We start from the raw sequence: 27,026 nt of genomic DNA, 5'->3' as shown, positions 1-27,026 counted from the left end.
CAGAAAAGACAGAGGACGTACGGTGCCCTGGGAAGAGGGATGGAGATTGAGTCAGAAAACATGAGGGCAAATCCCTGTGTGATTTGGGCAAATTACCCTCCAGGTCTTAAGGGGTTTTTTATCTCTAAAATGCAGAAGCCAGATAAAATGATAAATAAGTTCTTTTCTATCTTGAAAACGATAAGCCTATTAACAATAATGGCCATTGAGGTAAAACAGTATGGCAAACCCTGAAATCTATAGCTACCATGACTTATTCATTGGGGCATTTGCTTTAAAATACCTGTCAAGACCTATTGTCATCCATTTGCCTGTGCCAAAAGTATGGTACAACTTATATTGCAAAGATATGGATTGCTCCAAAGGTGTTTGTCTTATTAGGCTTTGACTTCAGGATGCCACTCAATCTCTTAATCTTTGTTCCTGTTCAGTCATTTTGCAGTCAAGTCTGACTCTTCCTGACCCCAGTGGGGTTTTCTAGGCAAGGATACTGGAGTGACCTGCCATTTCCTTCCCCAGTTCATTTCATAGATGAAAAGATTGAGGCAAATAGATATCTAGGACAACACAGCTAATAAGTTTCAGAAATCAAATTTGAACTCAGGAAGATAAATCTTCCTGACTCTAGGCTTGTCTAAGAAAACAATCATGGCTCAAGTACTCATTCACCACATAGTCAGTTTTGCAGAAAAGACAGAAATTGTTTAATTGTTCATCCTTATAATAATATGCAAACTCTATTTCACATTTGATCCAACTTGGACTTGCACTGGGTCAGGGTTTCTTTCATAACCCTGATGACCCACGTTCTCCTCTGGGGGTACTCACTTCTAATTCCTTTGCTTCTAAAGCCTCCATCACGTCATGTCTGACTGAGGACATACAAATCTTCCAGTTGTCACTTTCAACTGCTAACGACATCAAGAATTTCTGATAATTGTTTGCTTTCCAGATTCTAATCTGGGTTTTAATATCTCCTTTAATCAAATATTCAACGTTACTGTTTTGTGCATTGGACAGATAACTTTTCAGTTTCTTTCTGTAGCTCTTCATTAGTATCTCAACTTCATTTTGTGATGGTGGTATCTAATACCTGTCCTTCAGATTACTGGTAATTCCACCATTCCTCCTGTGCTGCTAACGATGGCACAACTGAAACAGGTATTTTATCCTGGTTCTAAGAAGCTTCTCTACTATTTATGTCAAATAGCAAGAGAAAATGCAATTGCTTATGACATTTATAGCAGATAAAAGCTTTCTGGAATTATTCTATCCTGATATAAATGATCTATTAATTGAATTTGTGATGTCAAACTAAAAAAAAAAAAAACACAGTTCTACAAATTTTAAGTATGCCCATATCCTTTTCAAAATTAATTGAGACGATACTATTTTTGCCACTGTTTTCATTGAATAACACTTCCAAAGTTCTTTTAAGTATTGATTTTCAATTTCTTCAGGTTCTTCAGCTTTTCCTTCAGATTTAAATAATTCCTCAATTCTAGCCCTTATTTCATTTAATCTGAATTTAGGAATGCCAGAATTTCTTATGATTGCCCTTCATTGACTATAGTAGAAATCATATAATACTTTAAGATTTTCAAAGTGCTTTTAAATGTATAATATCATTTGATTCCCCCAATTCAGTGAAGAAGGTACTAGAATTATTCCCATTTTATAGGTAAGTAAACTGATGCTAACAGGAGTTAAGTGATTTGCTAAGGGTCACAAAACCAGTAACTGTTGAGGCAAGATTTCAAGTCAGATCTTCCTGACTCTAAGAACAATTCTCTAGCCACAATGCAACCTAGCAGCCGAAAATAATCTATGGTACATTGTTGTATAACTTAAAGCTCCATTTATGATTGACAAAAACCAGTATGAAATTATGGCCTATTGTTGATGGGATCTGTTATCAATTTCATGATGTAATGATATGGTACGAGCAGATAATAAAAATACTCAGACATGTCCTCTATGTCATGTATACTCACGGTCTGCCCCTGTGAGTGGTCAGTCACTGCACCTAAGCATTTTAAGAAAATGGGAGGCTCACATTTCTGATTTGTTCTGAGTTACCATAATGGCCTTTGGGCATAAAGAGTGCTCTCTGTAACAACCCTAGTCAATATACTCCCATGATTGATAAATTGATAAAGTATCTCCTTCCAAAAAATGGACTGGATAGGGCTTTGAAAGGATTTTTGTTGTTGGTTATCCTTTCATTCTTCTGATCTTTTTCAAAGGGGCTCGGATTAAAAACAGCTATCCTGCTACTCTTCCTTTAAAAATCTTTACCTGATCTAACCATCCTCGGATCAGAGACTGTCTTTAGTTGTTTTGTTTATTTGTTTTCTTCAGCATTCAGAACAGTGCCTGGTACTAGGTAAGTACTTAATAAAAACTTAATGACTGAATAATAATTTTATATTTATCAAGTCCAAGGGATATTTTGATGTCCTTGCAGAAAGACTCTACAAAATGAAGTTCTTTAATTTGCTTTTCAGTGGAGTCGTAAAGCTTGATGTCATCCATACAAACCAAGTGGCTAATTAGAAGCTTTGGTTCAACTCCTTCCTTAATCTGGAAGCTATATTTCATTCTAATTAGGAGATATGATAAAGGATTTAAGACTTGGCAGAACCATAATGGGATTAAACTCTCTTCCTGAAATATAAATTTCTTATGAATTGTTTATGACATTTTGTTAGTGGCATGTTTTAAATGGAGAACAGTTTTCTTTGTGGACATCAAATACTCCAGAGATCTCACTCTACATGGGGTTGTTTCCTCATCTGCAGAATGTAAGTAGACCAGGATTCCGGAAAGGAGTCCCACAGAGGCAGCAGCCATGTCATGATACTTTCAAACAGACTGTTCAAAAATTAGTGATACAATAGTAAGTTTCTCTTTCTATTCCACCCCCAGGACTTTGGGGCACACCTTTTTTGTTTTACAGACAACAGATTATTTTCCAACGTGCTTGATTTTGATGCTGTGAATTCTTTCTACAATATATATATATATATATATATATATATATATATATATAGGTCTAGATGTGATCCTTAACCTTCTCATCATGTGGTAAAACAGATAAGTGATGGCTCCTGTTAGAAGATGGCATGAGGAAGATAAGCTTGGAAAGTAGCTTGGTAGTATTCCCTGAGTCACTGTAAAGCTTTCAAGACAATAATTCTGGAGCTTAGTTCATCCAACTGCAATTTTGTAGAGGCAAAAATATCAATCAATTCTTTTGCTGAAACTATTCTGTTGTTCACTATATGAATGACTTTCAAGCTTGTTTGATCTGACCTGCCTTTTCATTGGGTTGGGTTTCCTGGATTCATAGAAATGAACAACACTTCTCACATCCTCCTTCTTTCTGTCTTGTTCCAGATTCCTTATTTCTCAAGCCCCTGTAGTCAAGTTTTGTGATTGATGTTGCAATGTTTTCCTTGTTTGTTGCAAAGCCTGGAATCTTTGAATCATCTTAACCTTTTAACTTTTCTTTCCAATGACCGATTAAAGGGAACTCAAATTTCCAATATGCTTCATTTTACAATCTTCCAATGCCTTTCACAGATCTTCAATATTCTTTCAATCTGCTTCGGCCAGGTAGCGTATGATGTCTGTTCTTGTGCAGACCCCTTGGTGGTTCTACCTTTCTTCCTATGGTCTTTACCTGGCAACAATACTGTTATGCAGATTCTGAAATGATTTTTTTCTGTCAAATACTCAAGGCGAATGTATTGTTCATTATGATTAGGGCAGACATCTTTTTTTTTTTTTTTTTTTTTTTGAATGACTCTGCTTTGGTATAATTTGTCCTGTTGCCAAGACTCAAACTATCAAACTCAAAAAAGGTCTTTGGAAATTCCACTCTATCTATGCCCATCTCCTTTTCAAAATTACCTGAAACTATTCCAGTTTTCCTCATCTATTTCATTGTTAGATGTAATTTCTGCAGTCTATACTAAGTGAATATTTTCATTGAACTCAGAAATTCAACTTTATTCCCCTCCAGATTTTAGTAACTCTTCAGTTTTATCTCTTATTTCATCTAATCTAGGTCTAAGGATGAACTTACTCTTTTATGATTGCTCAACATTAGTGAATAATACATTGAAGTATGTTTTCAAACTAAGAATAACACTGGGAGGAAAAAGCAAAATGAAGCCATTTCTTATAACTGGTGATATCTGTTTCCAATTTTTTATGATATAGTATTACCTCATAATAAAAGTATTTATATCTTCAGGAGATTTTAGTGTTCTCATGGTTTGCCTGGGGTAATGGTAGGTACCACTGACACTAATATATTTACAGCAAAAGGATATTTGTATTATTATTTTTGTTGTTACTGTTCAGAGGTAGTACAGCATAATAGAAACCTGGCCTTGAAATCAAGAAGACCTGAGTTCTAGCCACAACCCTATGTGTTCTTGAGCAATCATTCAACATCTCAACACTCCCAAGCAACTCTCCAGAAGTATAAGCTCTTCAAGAGTTTCTGATCTGCAATAGTAGACAGAATTTCCTCCCCAGGAATTTGCTATACTAATGAAATCACTGGTCTTTTCTTGACCAAAAAAACAATCATCATCATTATTATATGTCTTATTCATATCTCATAAGTGACCTGGGCAAGGAAGCAGGGAAGAGACGGTAAACTTGTAAAGTTGGCTGAGTTTTTAATCAACTTTTGTTCCTTACATATAAAACAGTGGTTGTTATAAATATTCAGATCTATTTAAAAACAACATTAATCTGTGTAAATGCCATTACTTTATTTCCTAAATCTAAGCAGTAGGATGAAGAGGGTGAACAAACTAAGCAAGGTTCCAAGATGGCTTAAGTACCAGAAAAGCACCTAGAAGGGAAAAAAAGAAGCTGAGTTGTCAAAGACTCCAGCGTAATAGGCCATGGATCAAAAGTGGTGCTCTTAGGACTCCCAGTCAGGTGTGACTGGTGAGCATCTGTAGATGAATAACATTTTAAGCTGCAAGACCCAGCCATTATCTTAACAAATAAGGACTGCTCTCTGGGCATCGCCCCAGAGAAAACCCTGGGTTCCAGGCACCTGTAGCAGAAGCAGCTCAAGTTTAAGCACAGTGCCTGCTGTGATTGCTGTGGAGTTGCTTCAACCATGTCCAACCTTCGAGACCCCATTGTGGAGTTTTCTTGAAAAAGATACTACAATATTTTGCTATTTTCTTCTCTGGTTTATTTTACAGATGAGAAACTGAGGCCTAAATGACATGTCCAGGGTCAGAGGCCAGATTTGAACTCATAAGGACGAGTCTTCCTGCTTCCAAGCCCAACACTCGGTCTCTGACACGATCCAGCACCCATTCTATTTCTAACATAGTTCTAAGCCCATTATATGCCAGTTCAGAGGTCTACAGTAAATACTAGCATTCTCTAAATAGAGAGAAAGCTGCTTAAAGGTGACTTGCCAGTCAGGGAGTCAGGATACAGAATCCATCACTATGAGTCCTCAAACCTCCCTTGCACTCTTTTTGGGGACAGGCTGCTATAAGACTAGTCTTGGCTTTACATTCTGTGCCCCTATGATGTCCCTCCCACTTACTTAGAATATTAAGAGTTGGATGTCAAATGGTCCACAAACTTCCAGTGACTAAATGGGATTAAGTGTACTCAGGAAATATTTGACAAAATAAATAAAAATACAACATGACACAGTTAATGTTAATTTGTGGTTCTCTAAGTCAACATGCAGCCTTCCAGGATCTATTTCTATTTGAGTCTGACACCACTGCTTTTAGAGGTCATCAAATTCAAGTGAAAACTCACTATATCCAGAGTGCTTGAAAAGCAATTATTTTGGCTCTTGGATCTGAACTTCTGGGTACTAGAAATGATGTCATTTTTCCTCCTTCTATCCCTTAAATATTTATTACACAGTTTCCTAAAATTAATAATTATTTGTTTAATTGAATTTTTCAAGTCCCTTCAAGTAAGAGCAATAGTAAACTTGGTGGCAAATGTGATCCTGGCTTAGTTTTGATTAAGGGAAAGAATGAGAAGGCTTCCAGCAGTATGTGACATGAACTAAGAAGAGGACATTGACCTGTTTTAGTCAAGGAAAAAGGATCACATTTCCAGACTACACTTATGTAAAACTAGTGACTTACTTCACCATGCCATACACACTTGGGTCTTAATCACTGTAAATTGAAAAAGAAGCAGATGGCCCGTTCCTCCCCCTACTAAGAATAAATTTAGAGAAGGTGAAGAACTCATGACAGCACCTCTCTGAAAAGCAGACCAGACATAATTTACTAAGGTCTATACTTACTCCCACCCTTAAGAGTCTGATATTGTAAATGAGCTATAGTCTAGAGGGAATACTCCCTTACAGACTGGCCTCACGGTGATCTTGCTTACTGTAGGTGAAATATTTCTCAAGTAAGGAAAAAAAAGCTGTAAATATATTATGCTACTTAGGCCTCTTGCCAGTTGCTTTAACTGATGGATGGCTGAAATACACAAGCCGGGGCTTTAAATCAGGGCTCTCTTCATTTGAGCCTGAGAGAAAAGCGCAAGACCAACTCAATCTCAGCTGCAAGAAATAACCCTTCAGCTCCTTCTAGCTAGTTTCTTCACTGTTCCCTTCACTCCAAGCTCCTTTCTTTCTTACCCAAACTAAGCTGGGCTATCAGTGGGTGCTGGGTCAGCCATTCAGAACTAGCCCAAGATCCCCACTTCACTCTCTCTGAATTCCTCTAAATCTCCTTTCAGTTCCTCTGAACCGCTTAAAGGATGTCACCTGGTGCACGCATCACTTTTCCAATGCCCTCACAAGTAATCATTCAATCTCCAGAGAATGACCTTTTTGTGGCAGGGAACTTGCCATCTTTCAACTCTGAAATTTTTCTTGAAGCATCTGGATTTGGAAAATGCCATCAATATTTCAACACTTCTCATTTCTTCAGCCTGCGTCCTCTCTTTACCAGTGAAGTCTACTGTCTGCTTTAGTTTTTGAGAGCTACTGAGGATAAAAATTCAGCATGCTGTGGTTAAATTGGTTTCATGTCCCTCTGAACTAAGTTAATCTGGTACTTAAAGAGAGCCGCTATAGGGCCCCTATTCAAAGTAAATCCTTGTTAATTCAGTAGGACTTGTCAGAATTTTAGTGCTACTATATAGCCTCCAAGAACACAGGATCTTTTCCATACTACAATGAGTCATGAGACTGGACTTTGGTGGTCATATTAATAGTAATAGCAGCTCACATTTAAAAAGAATCTCAAAATTAAAACCTGAATTTACATGTATTTGGAAAAATGAAATATTATTTTAAAAAAGGTGTAGTCTTTTATAAATGTTGGGTGATGGATTTGTGTTTTGTATAGGAACTGGACTGGATAATCTCTGAGATATTGAGACTATATATTAATTTCTGCTGTTCCCAGGACAATAATGGACAAACAGAGAAAACTGATCCTGGCCTCCAGGTACCACATTTCCCGATCAGAAATGTCTTCAGACTAGGAGGCATGGCATCCCTGCATGGAAACATGCTTCTCAGTCACTTACAGAACCATTCTAAAGTTTGTAAGTGCTTTGAATGGCCAACACAATGCTGGTGCTTTGGCATCCATCCAGTCCTATTCCCCTATTCATCCTTCAAATAATAGAGTGGGATTCTGGGTCCCTTCCACATGTATCCAACCTCATAAACTCATACATTAACTTCTCTTTTTTTGAACTCTTTTCAGAACAGTTCTGGTCACTTATCAGGAACAAAGCTTGTAAGATTTGCCCATCAAATTGTTTTCTTCAAAAAACTACAACTTATCTGAAATACCAAAAGTCTTTTGAAATTGCACTGCATTCACTTACAACAGCTGGAGGATCATTCCACTCTTCATACGAGATGGCAGCATATGGATAAATTCGGTCATTGATGATCTGAAGGGTGGCCAAAGCAATGGATTTCATTGACTTGAAGTAGGCTTCCCAGAACCATCTTGCCTGCAAAAGAAAGAGACCAGTTTTGAAAGACCTCAGAAGCATCTTAGATTTTGCAATCACCCAAGTGTTACCCTTCGTTAATCAAAGACCCTAGTCTCCCATCATGTCATCTTTTGTTAGGTCTTATCTCACCTAACCTATTCTTCATCTTCATTATGATCTCAAATCTCTCCATACCTCTGTTCTTTCTGAATCTTTGACTTTTCTTTGCTCCCTTCCAAATTTTGTCTCAATGGTTAGCCAATTTAATTCCACACTGTCACCAAATGTCAAATCCTTTATTCCCTTGTCTGATCATTGCTCCTCCTTTGCCAAACCCCAGTCTTGGATCACTCCCACCATCTGCCTCCTCCTCTCCAATTCACATGCTGATTAATGGAGCTGAAGGAAGTCATACAGCCATGTTGAATGGGTATACTATAAATTCATTTTCTCCAACTTCAACTGGGCCCTCCTTGCAGGAAAGCAATCTTTTATTCTTCCTTAATTGGTTCCCTATTTCACTCCTCTTAGAAAGTCTTTCAAATATCTTCTCTTTTCAAGTTTTCCATACTTCCTTTTCCTCCTTCCCTTTTAGCTGAGAACTGCACCTTTTGTTTTATTGACAAAAATAAAACCATTTGCCACAAGCATCCTTCTCTTAGGCTCAAAACCCATTAACATATTTCCTCCCTCCCCTCAAGTTTCTAATAATGAGATAACTCTTCTTGCCAAGATCAACCACTCTATATGTGTCCTTGATTCCGTCTCTTAGACTGCCCTTTCAATCATTCCTTCATCCTCATTTCAATCTTCAATCTCTTCCTATCTACTGGTTCCTTTACTACTTTCAAAAATGTCCAAATCTCTCCAAGTCTTTAAAAAAAAGAAAAAGAAAAAAAAACCTTCACTATTCCCTATGATTTCCTCAAGTTACTGTTCTATATCTTTCTCCTTTCTTTCTGAGTAAAATTACCAGAAGCTTTCTACACTATTTTGTCAAAGTCATTTTCTCTCCTCTCATTCACTCCTAAAACTTCTGCACCCTGGTTTATAGCCTTGTCATTTAACCAAGACTGTTTTCTCCAAAGTTACCAATGCTATCTTAAATGACAAATCTTATCTTACTTGCCATCCCTTTTTGACCACTCTTTCTTCTCTAGGTTTTTAATGACATTACTCTCCTGGTTCTCCTCCTAATTGTCTGATTGCTTCTTTTTCAGCCTTATTTGCTGGTTTATCATTCATATTACATCCCCTAGCTGTGGGGAGCGCTATTCCTCTTGGGGACAACTAAGAGCCACTAGGTACCACAGAAAATTTGAGAGTTGGGCCTGGAGTTAAAAAGACTCAATTTTCTAAATTCAAATCTGGCCTCAGACACTTTGAGTGACCCTGGACAAGTAATTTAGTCTCAATTTCCCCATCTGTTAAATGAGCTGAAGAAGGAAATGGCAAACCCCTCCAGTATCTTTGCCAAGAAAACCCCAAATGGGGGTTAGGGAGAGTCAGACGTGACTGAAAACCACTCAGCATCCGTCCCTTTTGTGCTCATTTTACTTTCTCTCCTGGTCACCATATTAGTTCCAAGAGGTTTAATTATTATCTGTATGTAGATAGAATACAGACCTACATATCCAGACCCACTCTCTCTGCTGATCTTTAGTATCTGTTCTCCAATAACTGCCTATTGGACATTTCAAACTAGATGTCCCAAAGACAACTCAAACTCAACATTTTTGAAACCAAAATCATCCCTCTTCCAAACTTCTCTATTCCCACTAAAGGTATCACTTTCTTTCAGCTTCAATCCTGCCATTTCTACCTCCACAACATCTCTTATATCAAATATTATTCCGTCCTCACTTACATATCATGTTAGTTTTTGTTACTTCTTATCTACATTATTGCTGAATTTTCCTAATGGGTTTCCCCCATCTCAAGTCTAACCTTACTCTACTCTATCCTATATATACTACCAAAGGGATTTTTCTTAAATTTATCTCTCACTATATCAGTCCCCTGCTCAGTGAACTCCAGTGATTCCTTATTGTCTCCAGTTTAAAATATTAACTCCTTTGTTTAGCTTTAAAAGCCCTTCATAATCTAGCCTCAATCTAGCATGTCAGACTCAGTGGACATTACTCCCTCCCTCTATTTTCTGCAATCCAGCCCCTTATATATATCACCGCCCTCCCATCTCCATGCCTTTGCTCTAAATGTATTTCCTCCTTACTTTGGCTTCACAGAACCTTTCTCTTGCATCAAGATGCAGCGTGAGCATCAATTCTACATGAAGCATTTCCTGATTGCTCCCCCTGCAAATGCTACTACCTTCTATCTAACTACCTTGTATGCATTTATATTCATGCTCTTTATATTGATTTTTCTATATACTACATTAAAATGTAAGGTCATTGTGCGTGGGAATTGTTTCATTCTTGATATTTTTATAGAGAGAACTGAGCACAGTGCCTACCAGAACAACTAAATAATGTCAATTGACTGCACAGCATTTCCTGTGCAATTTTTCACTGGTGACATGCTGCCGTTTGCTAACAATCACTCTGTGTCTCTCCATTGCCAATGTGGTTCACCTACAAGTTTACTTGTTCTCAGACTATGAACACACTTCCAGGTTGTTTCACAGCACAGAGCATTACCGGGAGATGATTTGCTCTATCGCTGACCACTGAAACAACCCTTCTAAATTCGCTCAATTTTATATTGTTTTTCTTTTTTCTTCATCTGTGAATTTCAATCTGCAAAGGAGGGTAGGTCTTTAAACTTACTATTCAACTAATTTCTCAAGGAGATCAGAGATGTAGGAAAGACCCATACACACCAAAACAGTACTTGACAAAGCACAGATGAATATGATAGAATACTGAAACCCAATAAAAAACAATGACTATAAAACTTTTGAAAGACAAGAGGATTTGTTAGGAGTTAATGTAGAATAAAGTGAAGAGTGTTGGAATGATCTACATGATTATGTTTACAGTAATATAAAAGGAATAAGCCCAGAAAACTATCTGAATGACAGCATAATCAAGCAGAAGTGACCAGACTGACACCTCAAGAGAAAGGTCATCATCTCTAGGAGTGTTATATAGGCCATTCCGCATGGCCAGTACCTCCCTTGTTTTCTTTAGCTGTATATTTCTGTTGTGTAAGATCAAAAGGTGCCCCAGAGAGTGAAAGGGTATGTTTTAAGGAAGTTATGGGAAATGACAGTGACATTTAAAGAACATCATTAAGACTTTTTTAAAAGAACATTTGTGTTTAAAAGATGGGATTCATGTTTGAATCACGAACTCTTGTTCCAGACAGAAACTTGAGATCATCAAAAATAGTTCTCAATTTTCCAAAGGCAATCCAACCCACTGTCTTCCTCTAAATTAATTCTAGATTCAGTTCGGTGCCCATTTGCAATGTTTGTCCAAAATCAATGTAATGATAGACCAATTCTATGGGCTATCTATCCATTGCAAGTCTATGTAGACAACAGTGAAATATTATATACCTCACATTTATAAATATGTCCATGGCAACCCATCCAAACATGAGACATTATTAAAAATGAGTCACAGACTATGCTCAATAGAGAACTGCTGCATTTATTATTAGCAATGAATATGATAAATTAAAATAATTTGTGCCATTGTATTATTTAGCTCGCATTACCATGGTGTCTTAAAATTTACAAAGTACTTTCCTCAGTGGCTCTAAAACAATATTCAAGTCAGTTCCCTTTTCAAGGGATCATACAACCTATACTCCAGTCTCATGCTCTGAAAAACCAAAATGAACCCAAACATTGAGAGATTATTTTTTAATCTAAGTTAAGAAACTTTGGCTAAATATGCCAAAGTTCTGTGCCCATAGCTAATCCATGGAGGAGACAGAAACTCTTAGAGTTGGTAGGAAAGAGCGCATGGTAACCAATCCACCCAGAACATTAGCCAAAAGTGCAACTAGAGAATATGGCTTCAAAGTCAAGATGCCTCAGATCATCCAAGCCTGTCCACCCATCCTCAGTCCCTTAGGAAAGGAAGCCTGCTTTGCCAAGAATCACAGCTCAAGTGTTTTAGCCTGGGGTTAAGTGAACTTCCCAGATTAAATTGCTTCTGCAGCTCCCCAGTAACAACTTGATATCTCCAGAAGGCATTTTAATTTATAGCTTCTCAAGGACTCCAGGGCAGCAATTTGCCTCAGGGCAAAGGAACCCTCCACAAAACTGTGGTTTTCATCAAGAGGGCAGAATCTAACGGTCAGTGTGATTGTTTTGTTCTAAAATATGGGCCACATTTCTCTCTATCCAGTGTCTGGAGAGTGGATTCTTCAGTTGTGTCTCAGAGAGGCCCCAGGAGGACAGGCACTCCCCTGCTGCGATCAACAGAATGGCTGACATTTTTATAACGGCATTTTTGACCTTCCAAAGCACTTTCCTCATAACACTCCTCCAACTAGAGCAGTATAGACTAGAATGCAGTGAGTTTTAAAATGAAATGTCTCCATTTACTCAGTTAAAAGGGAATATTACTTTTCTAAATTTCCAGTAGCTTCAGAAAACTGGATAATAGCTAACAAATTGCCACAGGTTTACTCTTAAAGAATTTAGGTAAAAGCAAAATGTGGTAACTAACTTTTGGTTGCATTGTGTTGGCCCTATCCCCATGGAACACTGTACCTATTTCAGCCTTAAGCTGATATTGGGAAAGCTTATAAAGAAAGAGTGGGTGGGGGAGCAGCTAGATGGTGCAGTGGATGGAACACCAGCCCTGAAGTCAGGAAGACCTGAGTTCAAATGTGGCCTCAGACATTTAACACTTCCTTGGGACCCTGGGCAAGTCACTTTACCCCAATTGCCAAGAAGGAAAGGAAAAGGAAAAGGAAAAGGGAAAGGGAAAGGGAAAGGGAAAGGGAAAGGGAAAGGGAAAGGGAAAGGGAAAGGGAAAGGGAAAGGGAAAGGAAAAGGAAAAGGAAAAGGAAAAGGAAAAGGAAAAGGAAAAGGAAAAGGAAAGGAAAGGAAAGGAAAGGAAAGGAAAGGAAAGGAAAGAAAGAGTGTGGAAGTGGAAAAATCCTGGATTTAGAGCTAGTTAAGAGACAATGATTCCTGCTGGGCTGTTCCCTGGTCACATTCAGTTTCATAATACTGAGTCCACTTCGGGGGATGATAATTTAGGACAAGTTGGAGCAGGCTTAACGGAAGGCAACCAGGATAGCAAAGACCCTCCAAGCTACTTAGGTGAGGAGCATGTAGAGGAAATGGGGGTATTTAGCTTGAAAAGAAGAAAACTTAGAGGGCATATAACAGCTTCCTTGAAATGGGGGTGGTGGGCACCAGGGACCCAGAGGAACAAGGACCTAGGCCTAGAACACAGTGGCCACAGGGTGAAGGTAAGGTGCTGAGGTCGGATGGCTGAATGGGAGGTGAAGCATGGTGGGTGAGGGGGGCTGGGCTGGGCCTAACTTACCAAGCAGACTGCCTGGTTGACTCACCCAAAAAGGGGAGGAGAGGCCTTGTCTGAGCCGGAGGAGCAGCATCAGGGCAGGGAGCAAGATGCTGGGCTGGGTGGTCGGCCAGTGCAAGGGCCACCTTCCACCCGAGTCCTTCCCTGACCTCCCCTACCTGGGAGCCCCAGCCCAAATTACTTTGTCTTTGTTTTGGATGCGTTTCATATTTCTGATGTGTGCATGTGTTGGTTTTGCTGATAGAACACAAGAAAGTTCCTCTTGGGAAATGACTTGGGCAGAGACTTTTTCTTTTTGACCATCACATTACCACCGTGCAGCACAGAGTCTGGAATACGGCAGGTACTTAATGAATGTATATGAACTGACTTTCTTTTGCTTGGCACTAGGCTCAATTAGCTAAAGTTAGAGACCAAAAAGGGAAGGGAAGAGAGGGAAAGGGAGGGATACAAGAGAGGAAGGGAGGGAGAGAAAGAGGGTACAGGAGAAAAGAAGGAGAAAGTCAGAGAGAAAAAAATTTTCTAATAAATAGCTGTCCAAAGATGGAATGAGTTTCCTCTTAAGGTAGTGAATACTCTATTTCTAAAGCTGTTCAAGCAACTACTGGAGCATCATTTGCAGGGAAACTTCAGAAGAGACGTCTGTCTCAAGGATGACATGGACTATATATACATCTGCAATTTTAAATTCTATGATTCTAAGGGTAATGAAATAGGATTTAGAATATTTGTTAATGTGAACATAAAAGGATGCTGGAGGAAAAAAACACTATGAAAATGGAACAGATTTGTGTTAAAATCCTACAAAGTACCTGTAGTCAGGAGGAAATATTTCGGTTTAAGGAACTAGACTCTCCACTGGTCTTTAATAAATGAACAAACTGTTGACTTCTTTTTTAAATTTAGAAACTCCCGGAAAACAACCTCAGCTTAACAGATGCAGCCCGTCAGAAACTGGGACCTGACAGACGCAAGGTAAAAAACCCCACACAAAGTAGCTATTTACCAGTTCACCAATTATCAAGTATTAACACTACTGAGAACTACACAATGGAGAGGTTATGATAAATAATCTCTCAAATCCTGATAATTACTCATTGTAATGTGTAGTTCTAAGGTTTCTTTCTATTCTACCATTCTAGATTTTAGATCAAAGATATCAAACACGTGTCAGAGACCAGATTAAAATGTAACTGGGAAATATTTCACAAAATAAATAAACAAAATCACAGTGAAACAGATAATATTGCCAGTGTGTAGAGCCTTCTAGACAGATTACCTATCCCTGTTTCTATTTGGGTCAGACACAACTGTCAGAAACAAAGACTAGTAATTCTGACATCTTATGTTTGAAGCTCCCTGACAACTTTAACATTTGCTTGTAGGATCCCTTCCAGTTCCAAAAGGCTGTTTCCAAAAGCTTTCCAGTTCTGATTTAAATAATTTCAACAAATTACCTATTATGTATAAGACACTGTGCTAAATTTGAAATTATGCTCCAAGAGTTACTAGGTCATACAAGCCTTTGCCCTTGCAGTTAATAAAGATGGTCACTACACATTTATTGAATGCCTTTTTATGCCAGATACTGTGTTAAGCTTAAATCAAAGAAAGAAGCAAAAGGTTCATATGTACAAAAATATCATAATAGCTCTTTTTGTTATAGCAAAGGACTAGAAACTATCAATGTGGTATATAAATAGAATAAAATACTACAATGCTATAAGAAATGATAAAGGGGATGCCTCAGAGAAATCTGTGAAGACATGTTTGAATTGATGATGACGATGATGATGATAATGATGATGATGATGCTGAAATTCACTCAACCCCAGCCTCAGCCAAAAAAAAAAAAAAAAAAAACCTTACACTGTCATTGAAAATAGTATGTTCACAGATAAGTAAATACAAAGGATCCTAAAAAAGAAAAAATGCTCATACAAGGGTCTTAGGATCACAGACTTGGAAGCACAAAGTCCCTTATTGGTCATCTAATGCAGTGGCCCCATTTAATGACATTAAGTAGAAGATCTGGGATATAAACCTAGGTTCTCTGTTTCCAAATTAATAATTTAATGATCAATAAGCATTTATTATGCACATGATATATATTAGGCACTAGACATATAAAGAAAACCAGACCAGTTGTTTTTGATAATAGATATTTTAAATTTTCTTCTATTTAAAAAAATATTTTGATTTTTATTCTATCATTTCTTGAGGTCCCATGTAACCAATGATTTTTGTTTGGTCTATTCTAATTTTAATTTTAACATTCAAATTCCTTACTTACATAAGGCTTTCCGCTTTGTTATGTAAGTGATTCATTTTCCTTTCAATCTTTTCCGCTAAAGCCCTTATTCCATATATAATTCTATGTTTTTAAGCTCTTGGTTCATTCTTTCTAGGTACACTTGGGATCCCTATGGCCAAGCAATTTTTTTCTCTGAAGTTCTGCTTATGATCTCTTCTGGGTTGATCTCTTGGTTGTATCTTGACCTCAAATATTTCTGCTTTCTGTTTACCCATATTGGGGTTTTGTGCCAGGATACTCTTCCTCCTGCGCTCTTGGAAATGGTGGTCATGTTTTATTTGGTTCTGATCTGTTTCCTGCTGCTGGTTTCTATTTCTCTCAGCATATCTACACTCAAAGTGCTAAAAGACTTCAGTGAACTTAAGAGTGAAGAGGTTAACTGTAACTTTCCCAATTAGATGAAATGCCTCTTCTAAGTTAGTAGCTCCCCCAATAGTAGCTGTTCCCCTTTTTTGTTCTCCACTTTGTCAATGTAAAACCTTTACATATTTAATTCCACAGCCAAAAAGTCACTTTAATCTGCATTTTTCTAATTAGTAGGGATTTGGATTTTTTTTTTTTTAATATAACTAAAAACCTTGGATTTCTTCCAATGAGAACTGCTTAGTCAAGTCCTTTAACCGTTTATCAACTGGAGAATAGCTCTGGTTTTTATACTTACAAACTTGAATCAGTTCATTATGTATCTTGGAAATGAGATATTTAGATGAGAAATTTGAGAAAATGGAAGTTTTTTTCCCCAGTTAACATTTTCCCTTCAAATATGAGCTTCATGGACTAGTTTGTGGAATAGCTTTCTAACTTTACACAATCAAAACTCTCCATTTTATTTTCTGTGATCTTCTCTATTCCTTAATTGATTATGACTTCCCTTATCCTTGGATCTGAAAGTTTCTTTCTTATTCCTATAATTTGTTAAGGATGTAACTTTTTGACCTAGCAGCAGTTAGATGGCATAGTCAAGAGAGTGTTGGACCTACAGTCAGGAAGATCTGACTTAAAATCCCACCTCAGACTTTTAAAGTAGGTAGCTTTCGACTCCTAGCAAGTCACACTACACATAACGAGGTACATACACATTTGGTTAGCACAGTTAAGTTGTTACACAGATAACTGATATCACGTTGCTTGCCTTCTCAATGGATGTGTAGGAAGGATGGGAGGGAGGAAGAGATTTGGCACTAAATATTTTTAAATGAATGTTAACAAGGTGACATATAATTGAGAAACATTTAACAAAAGAAAGAAAAATAAGTCCATCTTAATTTCTTCAGTTCTTAACTACCTCATTTTCCTCATTTGTAAAGGGAGGTAATAGAACAAAGCTGCTAGGGTTGAGAAGATAAAATGAGGAAATATTTGGAAAGCACTTTGCAAACCTTAAAGTGCCACATGCATGCTAAGTTCTGTTAGAGAAGTCATAAGTCACCCTTAGTAAATCTGATTAAAAAAAGGAAAGAGGAAAATCAAATTGTTAGTCTTAAAAATGAAAAGGGAGAACTCGCCACTAATGAAGAGGAAATTAGAGCAATAATTAGGAATTACTTTGCCCAACTTTATGGCAATAAATTTAAACTTAAAAATGAAATGGAAGTACCTTCAAAAATATAGTTTGCCCAGATTAAAGAGGAAGAAGAAATATCCTAAACAGCCCATTTTAGAAAAAAGAAATAGAAAAGCTTAAACTAATCCCAAGAAAAAACCCAGGACCAGATGGATTTAATGTGAATTTTACCAAACATTTAAAGAAAATTAACCCTAATGCTATAAAACTATTTGAAAAAATAGGAGGGGACTGAAGGAGTCCTACCAAACCCTTTTAAATTAAGACATGGATGATACCTAAACCAGGTAGGTGAAAACAGAGAAAAAAATTATAGACCAATTCTAATGAATATCATTAAAATTTTAAATAAAAAACAAAAAGATTAAGAAAATCATCCACAGGATAATACACTATGATCAAGTAGGATTTATACCAGGAATGCAGGGCTGGTTCAATATTAGGAAAACTATTGATAATTGACATATCAAAACAAACTAAAAAACCATATGATCATCTCAATAGATGAAGAAAAAGCATTTGATAAAATCCAAATCCATTCCTAATAAAAACACTTGAGAGTATAAATAAAATGGACTTTTTCTTAAAATAGTCAGGGAGCATATATTTAAAACCATCAGTAAGCATATATGCAATGGCAAAACTGGAATCTTTCCCGTAAGATCTGGAGGAAGAAGATTTAATTGTAACATTATTATTCAAATTGTATTAGAAAATACCCGGGAATAAGAGTCAGAAAGAGATTAAAGGAACGAATAGGCAGTGAGGAAACCAAACTATCACTCTTTGCAGATGATATGATGGTACACTTAGAGAACCCTAGAGATTTACAAAAAGCTATTAGAAATAATCCATAACTTTTAGCAAAGTTGAGGTTATAAAATAAATCCCTAAAATCCTCCATTTTTATACATCACCAACAAAACCAAAGAAAATACAAAGAGAAATTCCATTCAGAATAACTGATTTAATAAAATATTTGGGAATTATCACCAAAGGAAAGTCAGAATTATAGAGCTTTAAAAAACTTTCCACACAAATAAAGTCAGACTTAACAATTGAAAATATCAATTCCTGGATAGTGGAAATATAATAAAGATGAAATACTCCTAAACTAATTATTTATTTAGTGCTATACCAATCAGACTTCCAAGAAAATATTTTTAATGATCTAGAAAAATAACAAAAAAATTCATATGGAAAATAAAAAGGTCAAGAATCTCAAAAGAATTAAAAAAAATAAATGAAGGTCCTAGCTGTATTGACCTAAAAACTATATTATAGTAGCAGTCACCAAAACCATTTGGATTCAAGAAAAGATTAGTTGATCAGGGAACAGGTTAGGTTCAAAGACAGAATAGTCAATATAGCAATTTAGTGTTTGACAAACCCAAAGATCCTACTTTTGGGATAAGAATTCATTATTTAAAAACTGCTGGGATAACTGGAAATTAGTATGGCAGAAATTAGCATGGACCCACACCTTAAACCCGATACCAAGATAAGATCAAATGGGTCCAGATTTAGACATAAAGAAAGGATTATAAAAAAATTAGGAACAAGGATAGTTTACTCGACTTGTAAGAAGAAAAATTTTGGACTAAAAAACAACTAGAGACCATTATTGATCAAAAACAGAAAATTTTGATTACCTAAATTAAAAAGTTCTGACAAAAACAAAACTAATGTAAAAAGATTAGAAGGGAAGCAAAAAACTGGGAAAAAACTTCACAGTTAAAGGTTCTGATAAACCATTTCCAAAATATAAGAGCTGACTTAATTTATAAGAAACCAAGCCATTCTCCAATTGATAAATGGTCAAAGGATAGAACCAAATTTTGATGATGAAATTAAATCTTACCATATGAAAGAGGTTCCAAATCATTATTAATCAGAGAAATGCAAATTAAGCAACTTGAGACATCATACACACCGTCAGATTGGCTAAGATGATAGGAAAAATAATGATGATTGTTGAGGGGATGCAGAAAACTGAGACACTGATACATTGTTGGTGGAGCTGAACGAATCCAACCATTCTGAGAGCAATATGGAATTTGAAAAAGTTATCAAACTGTGATACCCTTTGACCCAGCAGGTTTCTACTAGGCTTTACCCCAAGAAGATACTAAAGAAGGGAAAGGGACTAGATTGGCCAAATGTTTGTGGAGCCCTGTTTGTAGGACTAGAAAATGGAAAAAAAATGGATGCCCACAATTGGGAAAGGTTTAAAGGGTTATATGAAGTTTTATTATTGTTCTGTAAGAAATGACCAGCAGGATGAATACAAGAGGTTTGAGAGAATTACATGAACTGGATGCAAGTGAAATGAGCAGAACCAAGAGATCATTATATACCGCCAACAACGAATGTATGAAGATGAATCTGATGAAGTGGATTTTTTAACAAAGAGACCTAATTCAGTTTCAATTGATCAATGATGGACAGAAAAGCTACACACAAAGAAAACACGGGAAATGAATGAAACTATTTGCATTGTTGTTTTTTTCCTGGTTATTTCTACCCTGAATCCACCCTCCCTGTGCAACAAGAAAACTGTTTGGATCTCACACAACATTGTATCTAGGATATACTAGGACAATTCAAAATATATAGGACTGTCCATCAGGGAGGGGTGGAGGTGGAGGGAAAATCGAAAGAAGTGAGGAAGGATAAAAAAAAAAATTACCCAGGCATGGATTTTGTCAATAAAAAGTTACTATAATAAAAAAAAAAGAGAGAGAGACATCATAAGTCCACTGGCGTCTAACTTGATGGTGGAGCAATCTGCTGGTCTGTCCCCTAGGTTTTTGCCACCAGGCTGGCCCTTCATTCAGCTGCCCAGATGACTCTTCCAGAGCTTGCGGACCCTCAGAGCTTCACCCCTGTACCGACCCCAAAAGTCCTCTGGCATTTAAAGTTCAAAGTTCTTCATAAGCTGATCCTCCCCTTCTGTCCAGTTTTCTTACACTGACCCAGAGATCCCTCAAACAGGATACTCCCTGTCCTGTCCTTGCCCCCCACGCAAAGGGACCTCTTAGTATCCCCGGTTTCCTCAGGTCTCAGCTCCAATCCCACCCCGTGCAGGGGAGCCTTTTCCTAATCCCCTCGGCTACCAGCACCTTCCTCTACCTTAGATTCGAGGCCCCAGGTGGCCCAATGGTCAGGCCTAGAGTCAGCTCAGACACTTGCTAGCTGTGTGACCACAGACAAGTTATTGTTTTCCACCTGCGTTTCCTCACCTGCAGGGTGGGGACAGCGACGGCACCTCTCTGCCAGGTGAGTGTGAGGATCAGATGAGATCACACTGGTAAAGTGTTTAACACAAAGCTTAGTACACAGTCAGTGCTATAGAAAGGCTAGCTAGCTCATAGCTTGTATGTACCCATTCAGGGCAGCTGGGAGCACAGTGGATAGAGTGCCAGGCCCAGAGTCTGGGAGACTCATTTCCCTGAATTCAAATCTGGCCTCAGACACTTGCTAGCTGGGCAACCCTGGGCAAATCGCTCCTCCCCGCCTGCCTCAGGTTCCTCATCTGACAAATGAGCAGGAGAAGGAAATGACCAACCCCTCCAATGTCTTTTCCAGGGAAACCCCAAACGGGATCACAGAGAGATGGACAAGACTGAAATGACCGAACAACGTGCCTGCTTCCGTGTTCTTTCCTTGTTGTTTCCCCCATAAGAATACCAGTTCTTGAAGGCAGGACTCGGCTCTTCTTTGTATTCCCGACAATTAGCACAGTGCCAGGCCCAGCGTGTGTGCTTGGTAAGTGCTTGTTATATTCCTGAGTACCTGAGGACTTAGCCTGAGAGCCCCAAGAGAAGGAAGCGCGGTCTGGCCCTGTGCAGCCCGCCAGAGCATCTCAGCGCCATCACGCTAAAGACACCATGTGACAGTCGCTTGGAATCACAGGGAGTCAGAAAGCCCTCCCCACATGCCCCAGCCCAGGCTAGGGGATTTCTGATAGCAGCTAGTCAGAGAATGTAGCAATGAATCAATAAGCTCTCGAGCCTTCTCTTCTGGCTCAGCTCGCCAGCAGCAAGGCAGGCTCTTAGGGACTGCTCTGGTCAGCAAAGATTCTATTTTAAGCCATAGGGTCTCAGGAGAACAGCTGAAGCCCATTTAAAATTGTAGCCAATGTCCAGGGCAGTATCAAATAGATCATACTTAATGGGGTTTTCATTCCTTCCCTAGAGAACTCATCCTCATTCTAATGAGCTCTTCAAATAGTTAATCTCTATTAGGATAGGCCTCCAAGGAGTTCATAACTTTAGTCCACTTTTCCCACCTGATCATTTATTTATTTTTAAATCAAAATTTATGTGAAGCTATAAAGAGCAAGAAATAACAAAACAAAAGACAAAGAATGAAAGAAATAGAACAGAATGCAAAATATCTTATAAGAAAAACAACAGATCTGGAGAACAGATCAAAAAGAAAAAAATAAAAGGATAACTGGACTACTTGAAAACTGTGATCAAAAAAAGAACCTTGACAAAATAATGCAAAAAAATAATCCTAGAAAATTGTCATGGAGTGAAAGAACACCAGGGGAAAGGAGAAATAGAAAAAATCCACCAATCACCACCTCAAAGAGATCCTTTGTGGAAAACGCACAGGAATAGTATGGCTAAATTTTGAAACCCTCAGATCAAAGAGAAAATTTTGCAGAAACAAAGGGAAAAAAAAAAAAAAAAAACAACTCAAATATGCTCAAGCTACAATTAGAATTACAGAACTTAGCAGCAGCCACAATAAAGGACTGTAGGTCATGGAATTATATATACTAACAATTGAATGGAGTAGGGCTGCAGTGAAAAATATCATATCCAGAAAAATTATTGATAATATTGAATGAAAGAAAATGGACTTTTACTTAACTTGCAGATTTTCAGAACTTTCAACTAAACTCAAACTCAATAGAAAATTTAACATTTAAGAGCCAATATCAAAGAGCAGTTTCAAGGAATTTAACATGGACAAATTGTTGGTTTGTTTACCTGGAAAGGCATTCCATATGTTTAATACCGACATCAGAAATTGGGTAGCTCAAAAGAAAAATTGGAGCAGAGTTGAATATTATCTGACTCTAAAAAGCAAAAGTCTAGAAAAAAGGTAAAAATAGTAATTATGATATATAAATGAGGTGCAGAGGAAGAAAAGACATAGAGGCATTAGAGGGAGAGAGGAGGACTCATAATTCTGAAAACATATCAGAAATGGGTTAATAGGCAACACTACATACATACATACCATAGCACCCTCAAAAGCCTATAAAGAAATAAGAGGAGAGATGAAGGGAGGGGAAGAAAAAACTAGGGGAAGAAGACAAGAGAAGAATCCATGGATGGGAATAGGTTAAGTAATAGCAAGACAATTTAAGGAGCAGAATTAAAGCAGAAGATTTTTATACAACAAGGATCAAGAGTAAGATTTACTAGGAAAAAAAGTGTAGCTAGTAATCATTGATCTTGGACAAAGTCAAACTTAAAGATTCAATCAAGAGATTACTCTACATTATATGTCAGTCATACGAATACTATTTTAGATGCATGTTTACTTATGGGTAAATGCATGTAAGTGTGTGTGTGTGTGTATATATTTGTATGTGTATATACACATACATATCTACATCTGTATGTGAGTATATGTAGATATATATGCAAGTGTTCTATATGTATATAGATAAATGTATATGGGATCTGTAGGGGTGTGAATGTATATGTATGTTTATATGTGTATGTGTGTATACATATGTATATATGTATATATGTGATATATAAATATATTTATTTATATTACAATATATAACATGTGCTAAAGATAAAATATATATATATAAATATATCTGTGCTTAACTAGAGTCTACTTGGGAGAGACAGGGAATGATGAAAGGGAGAAAAAAGAATAAAGTTTTAAAAAGTGCACCGCAGAGAACAAAAGAACAACCTACAAAGAAGCAAAGAAAAGATGGACACTCATGAATATAATTTCTTCTACTATTATAATGTCATTTCTTGAACTGGTAATTTATTATTATATATTTTGAATCCTCCCTGATGTTCTGCCGGTGAGATGCTGTGCCCTCACTAGACAGTTTCCTGAGGCCCACAGAGAAGTGATGGAACTCCTCATTGTGGACAGATGAGATACAAGAGGCTCAATGAGAAGAGAGACATAAGACTGAAGGTTCCAATGCCTTAAAATATCTTCTCCAAAAAGATGGAAGATGCCATCTGTGCCAGAATGCAGAGTTGACAGGATAGGGGACCTCTATGTACCTGAGAAGGCAGGACCATCTGACTGATGCTTGAAAACTTTGAGACAGTAAACCAGGCAATCTGCAATTTGGCTGGACTATTCATTTAAATATGTTTTGTACTTATCTCCTCTCCTTCTGCCCATTGGCCTGCCCTTTTGATCACAATGCTACTCTTAAACAATATTAATCAATAATAGCTCAAAGGACATTAAAGGCCACCTAATCAAAACCCAGTATTTACAGATGAGAACACAGACTCAGTGAGGTGAAAGACTTGGCTCAAGGTAACATGGAGTAATAAAGAGGTGATGAGAAAAACAGGATTTGAACCCAGGTTCACTGCCTCCTAATCTGTGTTCTTTTCAGTAAAAAAAAAAAAAAAAAAAAAAAAAAAAAAAACTGGCATTGAAATGATTATTGGACTTTTCAGCCACTTGCTGTCTTGTAAAATAAGTCAGTCAGCAAGCATGAATTCAGAATTTACTATATACCAGGCACTTTTCTGGGTTAGAGAGAGAAGGTCCTGCCTATGAGATGCTGCCATTTATATGGAGAAGACAATGACTAAGTCCTTACAAGAGCTACAGTAGATGGAGGAGAATCTGAGAGGAAAAGGTACTAGCAGCTGGGGGTGGGGGGTGGGGGGGTTGGGGCAGCCCCCATCCCCACCCCTGCAGAAAGTGGAATTTAAGTTAAGTCTTAAAGGAAACCAGGGGAACTAAGAGGCCAGGCTGAGGGGAGCCTGATATGCCCCGTGTGGGGGGCTACCAGTGCAAAGGTCAGAAATGGGGATGGAGCATCATGTTTGAAGGTCACTGGATCACAGAGTTATGTGACCAGAGAACGTGTGCAGGAGAGGAAAGTGCAAGAAAACAAGTAGGAAAGCTCACAAAGAGCTTTGGACCGCCTCCAAAATCTCTGGCTTCATGGGAAGCCCCAGTGCAACCTTTTGTTATGATTGCACTATCAGCACCCACCTTCCAGCTAGTTCTCGGCCCCGTCAGGAAAAGGGGAGGGGGGCTGCTTTACACAGAGGCCTACACAGGACAATTTCTCCTTTCTTAGGTCATATCTCTGGTGGGTTTAGACTTGTCTCACCAATGTCATTATAAGGTTAAAAAAATAAGCAGATTCTCAAACACTGCTCCTAAACGTGGCTAACTAGAGCATTCTGAGGCCCATGTGCAAAAGGCAGATCCTCCAGCTGCAAAAAGCCCCTTCTATTCAAATCCTGTCTCAGACTTCATTCAAAGGATGTGGGGGAAGGAATGAAAAAGAGTTATAAGGGATATAATTGGAAAGAATTCCTTTTCCCTCCCAAAAAATACTCATAGTATGAACTAAATAAGCACAAAACTCAGGAAAGAAGCAAAAACAAGTAGTAAGGACCAAGAAAAAGAAGTCAGTTGACAATAACACAAGCTTCCATTTAAAAAGTACTTTTACCAAGCTTAGAGAGATTTATTTCTTATGAAGTTTGGGGTACAAGAATTATTACGCCCATTTTTCACATAAGGAAACCGAGACTCAGAGAGTAACATGCAAAGCCATGGCTTTGAACTCAGGTCTCTCGATTCCATGCACTCAATTCTTTCCTCTACAACACTTCCCCTCTCCAAAAGCAGGATGATTCCTGAAAGTTCCTATTTGGAAGTGGTGTTTCCTTTGAAATAAAAACACCAGGGCCCATAGCTCTTTACAAGGCCTTTACAAGCTCACACAGCATCAGGTTATGTGGCTCATTCATAGAAAGACTTTTAGAACTTAGCGTTCATGTCGGAGAATAGAGACTAGATGAATGGAAGTCTTCCATTCCCGGAGCTGGGATGAGAACCAAGTGCAGGACACGGAGAACACAAGGAATGGACAGCCACTGTGTAACCCTCAGTTTCTCCAAGTAATCCCGTGTAGAGAAGATGGAAATTCAGCAAACTGCTCACTAAAGGTGACGTGCTTGCCAGAGGAACGCCGAGGAAGACCCAAGTCAAGGGGGAGGACCTCTCAGGCCAGGGAGTCCTCACAAACAGCTTTCTCTCGAGGAAAAAGCCGCGTGCCCCTGGAATATGGGGAGTAAGCCTGGTATCTGCTTCTGACCCTCCTGAATCCGACAGCTAACCCGGAGCCTTCCCTTCCAGGAGAAAACGCTGCAGGAGTCGCTGGCCGCTTGGGGGATGCTGCGCTCTCTGAGCTGGGCACCCATGCCCTATGGGCACTGGAGTCCTGGAGCAGCGGGACTTGCCACCACAGCCCCCACCTGCCTGGCTCAGTCTGCCTCAGGGAGCTGCGCGAGAGCCTGCTCCTCACTCTGCCCTGCTCAAAGGGAGACGCCGGAGAGCTCCTCTCGGCTCGGCCCACACAGGCCCCCGGTCACCGGGCAGCAGTGTGTCCCTTCCTCCCCTTCACCATGAAGAAGGTAAAGAAATGAAGGCCACACATCCAAGTCCACACACTAAGACTCGGGGGCAAAGACGAGCCCTGGATGGGCACAAACCCAGCTCTGGGGGCTTCCTCTCCCAGCCTGGAGTTCGGCTCACGGTTCCCTTCATGGCAAAGCTCTGGACAGGGCTCCCGAGCACACAAAAACCCGTGGCTCGGCTGCTTGGCCTCCAGCACACACAAACCTCCCATCCCCAATGCTGACGACAGCCGGGGACATGAAAACAATGCTGGGGTTTAAAAAAAAAAGGTCTATAAAAGCCACGGTTCTTTCCCAGGCCCAGCTCATTAGCAAGTAATGTAAATGTTATGGTCAGCTGTTAAAATAGTGTGGTATTAGTAAACTTGGGTTAAATGGACTAATAAAGGGAAAACAACTTTCTATGAGATTATTTTTATGTTCTACAGAAGATCAACTTAAAAACCTCTGTCTGCTAAGGTTTGGTGTGTTTTTGTTTTTCTGAAAAGCTCCTGACCGGGCTCTTTGCCGAGAAACCCATTGTTCAGGAGAGCTGGTAATCAGGTAAGGCAGGGATTCCACTGAGGCAGCCAGGGAGGGAAATCTGGGAGGGAAAAGACAGGGCCCTTCCACTCACATCACCCTGATGGACACCAACATTGGGGGGAGCATCCGACTTTACCAACTCCATGAGGTGAGTAATGTCATTATCCTCTTATTACAGTGGTCAAACTTTGACCTTTGAAAGGGGTCAAAGGTGTAATCTGAGGTTATACACAGGACCCCCAGATTTCTGATTTAGAAAGATACTCAGTGGGCATCTAACCCAACCATGGCCAAAGCAAAACAGCAACAACCGAGGATTCACCTCTGCCTAGCTCAAAGACCCAATGGAAAGGAGCCCCCTCCCTCGCCAATGTTTCCCCACAAGGCCCGATGTGCCCCTAGGTACCCTAGCCCTGCTGCTCCCATGTCTGCCCTGGAGGCTGAGCACAACACCTTTCCTTATCACATGGTAGCCGCCTTCAAAT

At 38.6% G+C, this 27,026-nt stretch overlaps 1 protein-coding gene across 1 annotated transcript in view; it reads right to left on the bottom strand.

The window, feature by feature from the left end:
* EXT2 (exostosin glycosyltransferase 2) overlaps positions 1-27,026 on the bottom strand; it is a 172,154-nt gene that overhangs the window by 72,899 nt on the left and 72,229 nt on the right. The window contains exon 8 of the mRNA XM_031942785.1: positions 7,870-8,001. Coding sequence (XP_031798645.1) covers positions 7,870-8,001 — 132 coding nt within the window. The remainder of the gene's footprint in view (positions 1-7,869; positions 8,002-27,026) is intronic.

Source organism: Sarcophilus harrisii, chromosome 6 (assembly GCF_902635505.1).
Source record: "Sarcophilus harrisii chromosome 6, mSarHar1.11, whole genome shotgun sequence".
In the NCBI taxonomy this organism is placed as follows: Eukaryota; Metazoa; Chordata; class Mammalia; order Dasyuromorphia; family Dasyuridae; genus Sarcophilus; species Sarcophilus harrisii.
The sequence above is the reverse complement of the archived record's forward strand: the minus strand, read 5'-3'. Positions and strand labels throughout refer to the sequence as shown.